This window comes from Hibiscus syriacus, unplaced genomic scaffold (genome assembly GCF_006381635.1).
Source record: "Hibiscus syriacus cultivar Baekdansim isolate YM2019G1 unplaced genomic scaffold, ASM638163v2 tig00116997_pilon, whole genome shotgun sequence".
NCBI lineage: Eukaryota > Viridiplantae > Streptophyta > Magnoliopsida > Malvales > Malvaceae > Hibiscus > Hibiscus syriacus.
Genome location: NW_024063513.1, coordinates 4,925,304 through 4,937,600, shown reverse-complemented (window position 1 = coordinate 4,937,600; position 12,297 = coordinate 4,925,304). Strand labels below are relative to the sequence as shown.

Here is a 12,297-nt window from a genome sequence, read left to right as displayed (position 1 = left end):
ATTGGAACATCGTGTTACACATGGACTGAAAAAAAGATAACGAAACGTGTTGTGAAGTCAACGTCATGGAGAGTTGAACCATGTTCAAACACTTTGTTTGAAGTACTGGATAATAACTTAAATGGGCTTGTCGATCTAAATGCAAAGACGTATAGTTGTATGAAATGACAAACATCTGGTTATCCGTGTGGCCATGTTATAAAAGTTGCTCTTCATCTAAACCAAGATGATTCAAGCGCATACGCTATGGATTGCTACACTACATAAGTATATCGACAGACTTATGCCGAGATTATCTACCCTATTCCACATCCTTCTGAGTGGGACATACCAGATGACTTACAAACAGTTTTGCCACCAGCCATGGACAAAAGGCTACCTGGCCGACCAAAAAGTCACGATCGTATACCGTCTAAAGGTGAAGAGAAGAAGAGATCGACATGTGGGAAAGTGGTCATACAAGGTTGACATGTGGATCACCAGTGCCATCACAATCATCTTTTCCTCTACCAAAATATGGATCCTCATCAAAATCCAAAGCTCATATGGTGTCAAGAAAAAGGCAATCAAAATCGTAATCGCAATCAAAATCCCAATCACAACCGGCTTCACCTTTTATGTGTAAACTTTTAACATTTTCAGTTAGGCATGTATTAGTAACTTGAGTTTGAACATTGCTATGATATGTTCAGTTGTTATCACTTATTACACATTCATTTGAATATCGCAACGCGAATTTGACTATTATGTGTATTTTATGTGTAAACTTTTAACATTTTCAGTTAGGCATGTATTAGTAACTTGAGTTTGAACATTGCTATGATCTGTTCAGTTGTTATCACTTAGTACACATTTATTTGAATATCACAACGCGAATATGACAATCGCAACGCGAATATGACTATCGCAACGCAAAAATCGCAACGCGAATTTGACTATCGCAAAGTGAATTTGATTATCGCGGCGGGAATTTGACTATCGCAACGAGAAAATCAAAAATCGTATTAGACTATCACAACGCGAATTGACTTTCGCGTTGCGATTTTGGCTTTCGCATTTCGATTTTAACTTTCGCGTTGCGATTTTGAGTTTAGCGTTGCGAAAGTGTACCTTTAACAAGTCTTTTGCCTTCAATATGCTGCAGATTGAAATCAACAAATCAACATTTACATTTCAATCAATTAAACAAGCATAAATAAGAATTATTTACACATCAATTAAAAATCAACTTTTACAAATCAATTAAACAAGCAAAAAATGCTAATAATTCTTATTTTCCTCATCAATTAAACAAATCAGACTTTTAAGAATCAATTAAACAATAAAAAAAAGTGTACCACAGACAGTTGTTTATGAACCCATACATCAATTTCACACAGCTCATTTCAGGATTAACCTGCAGAAACCAAACATTTGCTCAAACAACACTTTCTACACATCTAAAACCAACAAACAATAAATTATTATTGAATTCTAGGTACTTAACAACACTTGCATTTGACTTACAAATTGTTTATGGACACTTTCATAACGCGGATGCAGGTAGGCAACGTCTCGCATATATCGCTCTAGCCATAAAATGCCGAAACCACAAGCCTACTGCACCTCTATCTCTATCGGTGGGAGGTAGAAACTGTGTACTTCCTGTCGTCAAACGCTCCAAGCACATGCATACGAGAGGACCACAATCCCCTCTGGCTTCCTGCGTTTGTTGTGGCGCGGTCTCGTCTCTGATAACTGTAACATTGAACTTCTTTGGCTTCTTGTTTCCAGAATAAGTCCAATAATTAATCGCATCCAAGAATTTAGCCAAATGAGAGCTCCATCCCTTAATAATATCTCTCAAATCAGACAATGATATTTAATTTATCATGTTGTCATACACTATTGTCTTCAGGGATGGGAGCTGAAGCTCGACGAGAAGCCAACGAGTACGTTCCAAAATAGGGATAAGCACCTGCAATCCTAAGTAATAATTCAATTGCACACTTATTTATGAACACCTTTAAAATATTTAAAAAATAAATACTAACCTTATCACCTCCCACCATGCAGGATAAAGTTTAGCTTGTCCATTAGCCAACACATATGATTCATGTCGTTGATTCTTCAAGTGAACTACGTGAAAAGACGTCGGCATAATTGTATATCGAGTATTTTTTTATTTTTCCTCATTTTTCTTATCATTAGAAGACGTGACACCCATGCATCAATATGCTGTTTTACAAAAAAAGACATATATTAGTGAATTACATAAATTTAAAAAAAATTAATCAAAATGAAATCTAAGAAAAATATAAGACTTACCCCCCATCGAAATAGCCTTTGTCTTCAACCCCTAATAACACACCCCACCAAGACCGATCAATCAATAAATGTATATCATCGTTGAGTTTGTATATGTCAGCGTAACACCCTTGGCTCCGTTCATGTAGATAAAAATCAACTGCGGTATTAGCCCAAAGGGTATTATCCAGAATTGTTTCCGGTAGTTTTCTCCTCTCCACTTCATCTGCCGGAAATGGTACTGGTCGGTAACTCATATGAAAGCCAACAATTATTCATCATGTCCGGTACGTGAGAGGGTTTCTCAATAATTTGACATATTACGCCGTGTGAATCGGGATCTTAAACGATGGGAGGGACCTCTTCAACGATGACAGGGGCCTATTGAACGATGGGAGGGAACTCTTGAGGGATGATAGGGGCCTCTTGAACGATAGGGGCCTCTTGAACGATAGGAGAGGCCTCTTGAACGATGACAGGTGAGTCGGGCTTCTTCTTATAGAGTCTTCGCACTATTGGGGTGAACGGAGACGTAATGGCACGTGCACGCCGTCTGATGCGTTAACCCCGTCATGTAAGAAAAATCTGACATAAAGCATCCACTTATCGGGCCGCTAAAAATAATTTATTAATACATAAATCAGTAAATAAACATACATGATATTAAACAGTGAAAACAAAGATAAATATGTTTCAAACTTTCAAGGTATTCACCCAAGTCATTATTCTATCATAGTTCACAAAATGCATCAGATAATATTCCAGAAGTAAGCACTTATATAAACATTTAAAAGGATAACATATATGTTTAGTGCATGTTCAAGGACAACATAAAGAGTAGTAGTTTATTCTTGAAACTTAAATTTGCAACATTGTGAAGTTAGTATTTGTCTTTGTCTTTTGGTTGAAGTAATGCAATTCATTCAAGTTTCAATTTGCAGAAGAAGAATAGTTTCTGAAACTTCAAATCGCAATACGAAACTTAAAATCACAACGCAAAAATGACTATCGCAACGCGGAAAAGACTATCGCTACACAAATTTGACTATCGCAACAAGATAATCGCAATGCGAAATAAAAAGCGCAATGCGAAATAAAAATCGCAACGCGAAACCAAAATCGCAACGCTAAACTAAATTCTCGTTGCGATTTTCATTTTTGCATTGCGATTTTTATTTCGCATTGCGATTATCTCGTTGCGATAGTCAAATTCGCATTGCGATAGTCATTTCCGCATTGCGATAGTCATTTTCGCGTTGCGATTAAGTTTCATGTTGCGACTATTCTTCTTCTGCAAATTGAAACTTGAATGGATTGCATTACTTTAACCAAAAGACAAAACAAAGACAAATACTATCTTCATAGGGTTATTTTAGAATTGTTTAGCAGTATTGGCAGCAACCGAATGAATTTACTAAGCAATCTAAGTGAAATGGTTAATCTAAGTGAAATGGTTAATTTAAGTGAAATTACGAGTAAATCAAGTTAAATATGAAAAATCTTAAACTTACCTCGTTGCGTAGAGTATGAACCTCATTCTGCAACGATGCTACCATCTCACGTAAAGCCGCTACCTCACCACGTAAAGTAGATACCTCATCACGCCATGCACCATTGTCATCGCGTAAAGTACCGAACTCCTCACGCAAGACATTGACCTCATCACGTAACTCCCCTAACTAATCCCGTGGAGGTGGAGAACAGGGAGATAAATGTCGTTGCATCTTTGCCGGTCGCCTATCATGAGGTGATAGTGGAGAAGAGGCTCGATAATGTGACGGAATAGGTGATGGCTCTCGTTATAGAGGTGTATAGTGTGGTCGATCAGGTGATGGCTCTGGGTAAGGTGATGGCTCTCGAAGTGGAGGCTGCTCATCATCCGTGCCATCAAAAAAACGCTTACTAGCTTGCCACCAATCAATGGCAAGCTCAGCCTCCGTGGGTGTCAGCCTCTGTAATGGAGTGTTGGCCTCCTAACAATATAAAAGCTCAAACAAAGTTAAACGTGTACTATTAATAACTTGTTTATATATGGTAGTATTTGTGTTAACTTATATCATTTATTGTCGTATACCATAGTAACTCTTCCCAAATCAACAGCCGCCGTTTCCTCTTCTAGGAAATAGCTATAGGAATATCATTTGAAGTTTTTAATGCATATGTCTGCATGTCGGGAAAAGTCTCAAATATCCAAATCTACAAACAATATAATACACAAACATTAGTAATTGTTAAGTAATTAATTATAATTTTGGAAACATTATATAGAAATTCTTACCTTAAAGACCCAAATAAAGCCTGACAAAGTGTATTTGGAACCATCGCCACGCAAACTTTTGCGGTCATCAAAGGCAGACGACAACTTATTCCAGGTAGCTTTCCATAGATACGAACCCCACAGAAACAGGTTCCATGCATTTATGTCATCTACCAATAATATTAGGTCCTTATGTTGTCTGGTCTCTCTGCCTAAAAAGCCGGCATGCAAAAGTACTAAAAGGCATACTCGGACAACATCGACGTCATCCATCTGAGTAAAACCATCTTTCTTATTCAATAATCTCGTCAAGTAATCGACGTGTAAATTCGGCTTCTCCATTGACAGCTCAAGAAAAACCCGGGATAACCATGATGGGCGGGTAATATGACTAGTGTATCGACCTACATCATCGTGTCCAAAGCGTAGACCAGTGATTAAGCAAAACTCCTCCCGCCCAAAACACGTATACGCCGGTGGAAAATGAAACCATATCTCTTCATTACCACGTTTTATACTCTCGGGTAGATCGCTAGTCATGGTCTAAAGCCACAAATGGGTCAACATAGCATCTCCACCCGGATGTTGTACTTTTAGCCATGGCCCGAATCAAGTATCCTCAAACAATTTTCTTTGTACAGGTGAAAGCTTCAACGCAATTGTAGTGACTAGGCGTATTTTATTCCTTAAGGTCAATTGAGCCAAAAAAAAGTTATACAAAAACAATAAACATACCAAGTTAGATATACCAAAAACTACATTGTGAAGATATACCAAAAACAATAATAAACATAAAGAGTAGTATTAGTTTATTCTTCAAACTTAAATTTGCAACACTGTGAATTTCGTATTTGTCTTTGTTTTTTTGTTGAAGTAATGCAATTCATTTAAGTTTCAATTTGCAGAAGAAGAATAGTTTCTGAAACTTAAAATCGCAACACGAAAATTACTATCGCAACGCGAATTTGACTATCGCAACTCTAAATGAAAATCGTAACGCGAAACTAAAATCGCGTTGCGATTTTGTCGTTGCGATTTTCATTTCGCGTTGTGATCCTCGGTTTCAAATAGTCATTGTCTAAAATTGAAACTTGAATGGATTGCATTACTTCAACCAAAAGATAAAACAAAGACGAATACTAACTTTACAGGGTTAAAGACTAAACAGTTTAGCAGTATTGACAGCAATCGAATGAATTTAATAAGCAATCTAAGTGAAATGGTTAATCTATTATTGAAATTACCAGTAAACTTATCATCAATTTCAATATGAAAAACCTAATAATAATGCAAAAATTTCAAAATAAAAATAATTAAAAAAACTAACCATCGGTGGTTGATTTGGTTGATTTTCCATTTTTGATTGTGAATGATTGTGAGGGTGGCTTTGAGAGATGGAGATAGACGGATTTCGCTGAAGATGAGGACAGATTTCATCGGAGATGGGGACGGATGTCGTCGTAGAGAGTGAGAGATGGAGATGAGATTGAGTTGTAATTTAGGGTTTTAGGTTAAGAGTTGCGATTACGAGATATATTAATATTCGTGTTTGAAATTTGAAAATAAAATACGCGTTGCGATACTAATGGCGCTATGAAAATCGCATTGTGATTTTGTATTATCGCGTTGCGATTATGTATTATCGCGTTGTGATAGTCAAAATTGCGTTGCGATTTACATATTCGTATTGCGATAGTCAAAATCGTGTTGCGAATCTAGAAACTGATTTGCGATACTGGAGATCGCGTTGCGATTTAGAGATCGCATTGCGATTTTGTTGGTCATTTTGGTAAATCAAAAAAAAATTGGTCAAAATTGTATATTATAAGGAATTTTCGGTCACTGAGGTTATTTTCTCTTAATATTATTAATAATTTGTTTTTAAAAAATAAAATCTTAATATATTATATTTTCGAACTGCTCACGAGTTTTTCGAGTCGAGTATCAAATAACTCATTTCAGCTCGTTAAAAATTCGAGTCAAATCCATTTGATTTGAGTATTTATCAAACCTTGACCAAGTCGATATCGAGTAACACGCGATTTGTCTCGTCACATTCACAACCTTACAAATGATAAATGAGCTTGAAATGAAAGATATAGGGTTTTCGTGAGAAAAGAAATTGATGGTTGCCTGGGACAGAACTAGGAATTTATTATAGTGGTATTAAAAGAATTTTTATTTTCCTTAAATATAGTTTTTTTTAATTGAGGGGACTTGATATTTTTTCAGAAATATTTTTTTAATATTAATTAATACTTTATTAATTTTATACCTATCATATTTTTGTATTAATTTCGCACTTATCGTATTTTCGCATCAATTTCGTTCTCGAAGTTGTTTAATTTCATCAATGTCTATCTTTGATCGTCTTAACTAATAGAACCGTTAATTTATACTGATGTGGACGTCAATTGTTTCCATCTAAAATATGTCACGATGTGGCAATAACAAAAATATTATTATTTTTTAAATAAACAGGAAAAAAATTGGGATTTCCCCCTAATCCCTAATCAAACACAATCAACAGTTCTTTAACTCTCTCACCCCCTACAGTCGAAAATCCAGAGAAGCGAAGCAACATGGAAGCAAGAAAATAAAGAAGTATAAGGTGTTGAACCTTTTTTTTTGAAACAGTAATAGGTGTTGAACCTTTTTTTTTGAAACAGTAAAAAAAAAGTATTTGCTTACCTTTGTCTTTCGGTCACATCAGTCGCTAGTTGACAGGGAGGTGAGGAGTCGAAGGGTCTCACTGTTTTAGAGTTAGAGACCTGGGTCGACACCATCGACATTTTCCCGGAGAGTTCAAGTTCGGTTAGTTGAGTCCTCGGATTTCGTTCAGCGGGGAAGAATCGTAGTCATCCGAGTTTATCACCGAAACACATCCAACCCAGCAAGCACATCCAAAACCCATTCACTGCTCCCAGCCTTTTGTTGCAAACCATTCAAAAGAACATCCAAAACCCATTTCCGTGCATGGCCATACGAATTCACCCGCGACGGATGGAGCATCTCCGAAGTCAAGTTCCACCGTGAAACCCACCATTAAGGGCCGTAAGAGGCGGAGTTGATGCTATGTTGGTTGCTGCTCATGATATTATTAGCTTGTAGAGATTTGGGTTGGTCGAAAAACAATGAACCGTTCTGGATCAAAGCTCAGTGAGCCAAAGAACAATCGAAGATGGAGAGTAATGATGGGCCCAGACTACGGCGGAGGCGACGGACGGATAGTTCGATTTGGAAAATGGATTTTCGAATCCATAAGAATTTGCCGATAAGAGGGAAAGTGGGAGGGGAAGGAGGGAGCTTGAGTTTGAGTTTGAGAGAGGATAAAAGGTTGAAGAAAGCTTGGAGGAGAATAGCAATAGAGATTGTGAGCACGATGATGAACCAAGTCTCCAAGAGATTGTGTTTGATTAGGGCAAGGGGAAAATCCCAATTTTTTTTCTTGTTTATTTAAAAAATAATAAACTCTTTTTGTTATTGTCACGTTATTAAATTCACACGTCAACAAAATATATAACAGTTTTATTAGTCAGACAATCAAAGGTAAATATTGATGAAATTAAATAATTTTAAAGATAAAATTTGCCACGTTAACATTTCATTACTGTAGTAACAATTATTAACGATCCGTGATCGATTTATTATAAATCAATAATATCAGTGATTAATTTATTATTTTTTAAACTTCAATGAGAAAGACAAAAATATACCCAAGCATTAGTACCCATTTTTGTAGTTTTCCCAAAAAAATTCCAACAGGCGGCCTGGAATATGTTGAAATTAAAATTCAGTTTTCTTCAGCGCACGGTTCCAAGCTGGATGATTCCCCCAATGTTACTCGTTAATTATCCTACAAATTTTCCACCTTTTTCAACTAGGAATATCAAATTCCCCGTATTAATATTTTTTTATTGGACAAACGAATGAGCATTAATCCCAATGACACGATTACCCTTTTACTCTCGTCATCCCCTCTTAAGAAAACTCTCCTCCAGTTGAGCGCCCTCAACAAAGAAAAGAAATTTCCTCTTTCTCTCCCTCGAAAGCCTACCAATTTATGCAAATGGCGACGACGGTGCCGGCCAATCTAAGCCGTGACCAATACGTTTACTTAGCCAAGCTTTCCGAACAAGCCGAACGCTACGAGGAGATGGTCCAGTTCATGCAAAAGCTCGTCCTCGGCTCAACTCCTGCTGCCGAACTCACCGTCGAGGAACGGAACCTTCTCTCGGTCGCCTACAAAAACGTGATCGGCTCTCTACGCGCCGCGTGGAGAATCATTTCTTCAATTGAGCAGAAAGAAGAAGGTCGTAAGAACGAGGAATATGTTGTGTTCGTTAAGGAGTATAGATCGAAGATCGAAGCTGAGTTATCGGATGTTTGCGCTAGTATATTGACTTTGTTGGACTCGAATCTGATCCCGTCTGCTGTGGCGAGTGAGTCCAAGGTTTTCTATTTGAAGATGAAAGGGGATTATCATCGGTATTTAGCGGAGTTTAAGGTCGATAATGAGAGGAAAGCGGCTGCTGAGGATACTATGCTGTCTTACAAGGCTGCTCAGGTTACTCTTTTTCTACACTAGATCTCTAACTTTTTAAAATTGAACCTAGCTTTGAATAAACAGTTGAATGCTTGAGTATAATTTCGGATGTTGATTTGGAACCATGATTTTAGGTTTAGTTTTTTTTTATTAAATTCAGTATTTTTTGAAGTTGAAAACTTTAGATTTTGCGTTGAATTGAATGAAGGATATTGCGCTGACGGATCTAGCTCCCACACACCCGATCAGGTTGGGACTGGCTCTGAATTACTCGGTGTTCTACTATGAGATTCTCGATCAGTCTGATAAGGCTTGTAGCATGGCTAAACAGGTGAGACCGTTTTTAAGCTCCAACATTTGTTTCACCTTGCTTGATCGCTGCATAAACCAATGAAAAATGAAACTTTTTTTTATCAATGGTATTGGCTGTTTTTTTCATAGAAGAGTACAATATTATTGGATTATTTTATCTGATTAGTTTGGTAGTTTAACGTTGGGAAATTTTATAGCTGTCGATTTTATTGACTTTAGTAGGGTACTAGAAGCCAGAAGGAGGTTGCTCTGACTTATTATTGTGTTGGTGGTTTGGTCTAAATGACTTTATTAGGAGCCAATTAGACTAGAGTTTGAACCAGCTTTAGCGTGATCGAAGTAGCATATGGTTTCTTTTCAATTCTTGTAAATATGTAGCTCGGTTGCTTGATTCTAGCCATTCTATTTCTAGTACCTTGAACTTGCTTCTAATTTTGAAGTTTGTGAAATTAGGATCGTAATGAAACGAAAGTCAATCCTGTTATTAGCTAACCAAATCCTTTATGTGCACAGCATACTGGAATTTCAGCAATATTTCTTGAGGAATGTGGAAATGTTGAACGTGCATGTCTTCATTGTTGTTGCTTCAATATGCTTGTTAGGAGTTAAATTGCTTGGATACGCTTCATATCACCTCCCTAGTTTACTTTTATGGGGAGAAAATAAGTGGAATGTGGCCAACCTCCGAAACTATGGGCTAATTTGGTTTGGAATTTAAGTGTTTAGTATTATTGTCAAAAACGTATTTTTATACAAAATATTTGTTGTAGATATAATTTTTAAAAGTATAAAAAATTATGACATAAATAAAGATAAATGGATAATTGTGTCCAAAAGTACTTTTAACAAAAGCCAAAGACTAAATTTTAACTTTTGAAAAGAGCTGGTAATTGTAGTAAGAATAAAACATGAATTGAAGTTGGATATTCATTAAATATCCCTTTTTTTTTATAAAGGCGTTTGAGGAAGCCATTGCAGAGCTCGACACACTGGGAGAAGAGTCTTACAAGGACAGCACTCTTATCATGCAACTCCTAAGGGATAACCTTACTATCTGGACTTCGGAGGTTCAGGTCATTGCCATCCCTCTCTCACATAGACGCTCACTCGCTTGCGCGCGCGCACACACAATTAAGACCATGTTAATGGCGATTTTGACCCATTGAATGACTAATGTCTAACTGTATGTAATGTTGGTTGTGATGCAGGACCAGTTAGATGAGCCATAGAAAGGTGGTTTATCCCTTGTTGGCCCCGGTCTTCTGGAGGAGGTGGGCTTTGAATGTCATTTGGTTGCTGATTAAAATGTGTAATCTAAAATTGGGCTTTGAATTTACCTTGGCATGATGTTGCTACATTATATCAACTCCCGACTAGTTTTCTGAATTTGGAAGTGACTCCGATAGGCAGCATTTTTCAACTAGTTAGTTATATTTACTGCACAGTAGCAATTCTTAGCTATGGTAATTCCCCCCCCCCCCCATGACAGCATTGAAAATTGGACATAACTGTTGATGCACAATCCGGGAAGGGTAGTTACATTAATGAGTAGAAATAGAGGGTTTAAAAACAGAAAGAATAAGTAGAACTAGAATAGAAACCTAAGGAAATTAAGGGGATTAAGAACGACATATCATACGGTGTATTTAACAATGCAAATCCCTTGTATGATTTTGAAAGTAACTGACTCTCAAATTTTACATGAGATCCAGAACCCTTAAAAGCAAATACTTAAAACTGGTTCCACTCGCTCACATAGTCACACCCCTTCATACTAGTTTCGAGATATTCAATCCCTTGTACTTAAGCCATTCTAGTTACTGGGGGCTGCCACAATTGCTGGGTAAGGCAATTACTTCTGGTACACTGCAAAATAATAAAAATAAAGGTAAGAATAAGATCAACAAAAGAATCTAACCGGCGTTGATTTATTGTATTCTTGATTCTTTATTTTTTTTAAAAGGCCGTCTTAGTTTTAAATTATGGTCTTATCCATAAAGTAGTTGAAAATTCAAAAGCTTGATAACATCTCAGTTGGAAATTTAGAGAGGCTCTGTGCTTACTCGAATTCGTGACTTGCCTTGACATGTTCTGCGAGTGCTGAAAGGAGGGATTGCCTTGTCTTGATTATCAGCAGTTCCTCAGGATCTGTTTTGATCTACAGAGCCAATATAGCAAATAATTCGGTTAAAGAAGCAACGGCATAACCTATTTACTTTGTTCTAGCTTGTATAAATGAATAATAAACTTAGCTTTAACACAAGACCATCAGTAATACTTGGATTGGCCGACTCAAGATGAGTTTAATAAGAGAGATCATGCAAGCTTTGTTCCATGATTTCATATCCTTAATCCCAAGCCCTCCTTCGGATTTCAAGAAGCATATGCTTTTCCAGCTCACTCTTGCTCCAGTAGCACTTCCAAGAAGGTTCGTATTCGTTACTGGAGAGTTTTTACTCTTCGATTCGATACTCTCACCTGATTGCCAAGACAATTTTAGAATTTCCTTTTCCCTTTTTTTTAATCACTTGTGATTGTCTGATTTTGCTGCGTGTGTTGACTGTTACCCATCACATAATAAGTTTGAGTTTCTTGGCCCATTCTTCAAAGGCCTTTTTGTTCACGATTCACATTTGCTCGGCCTATTTATTGGATTGACCTTTCCTCTTTTTCTTGGGTTAGTCCTATCATTTCCCTTATTAAGAAACATAAATTAATCGTTACATATTATATGATTAATAAAACTCATCGCAATGTACTTTTTTCTACAACCAGTTCTTGGAGATAGGGAGCAAATGCAAGTAGAGAACTCGCTCGTCACCAGGGTGACAAGAGCGGCGGAAGACAAGGACAGTCCAGAAAAAAAGAACAAGAGCAGCAGACCTTTAAAAGGGAA

General features: G+C 37.0%; 1 protein-coding gene across 1 annotated transcript; it reads left to right on the top strand.

The window, feature by feature from the left end:
* The first annotated feature begins 8,529 nt into the window (after nucleotides 1-8,529).
* LOC120193791 (14-3-3-like protein B) lies at nucleotides 8,530-10,828 on the top strand. Its single transcript, XM_039196222.1, has 4 exons — nucleotides 8,530-9,110; nucleotides 9,298-9,420; nucleotides 10,358-10,474; nucleotides 10,610-10,828. The coding sequence occupies exons 1-4, from the start codon at nucleotides 8,607-8,609 to the stop codon at nucleotides 10,628-10,630; spliced, it is 765 nt and encodes a 254-aa protein (XP_039052153.1). The 5' UTR covers nucleotides 8,530-8,606; the 3' UTR covers nucleotides 10,631-10,828.
* Nucleotides 10,829-12,297: the final 1,469 nt, after the last annotated feature.

Bases quoted from the DNA above. Each gene is read 5' to 3' on its own strand.
- LOC120193791 (XM_039196222.1), top strand. From the start codon at position 8,607: ATGCAAATGGCGACGACGGTGCCGGCCAATCTAAGCCGTGACCAATAC. The intron at 9,111-9,297 runs GTTACTCTTTTT...AATTGAATGAAG, and splicing joins TGTCTTACAAGGCTGCTCAG to GATATTGCGCTGACGGATCT. The intron at 10,475-10,609 runs GTCATTGCCATC...GTTGTGATGCAG, and splicing joins TCTGGACTTCGGAGGTTCAG to GACCAGTTAGATGAGCCATA.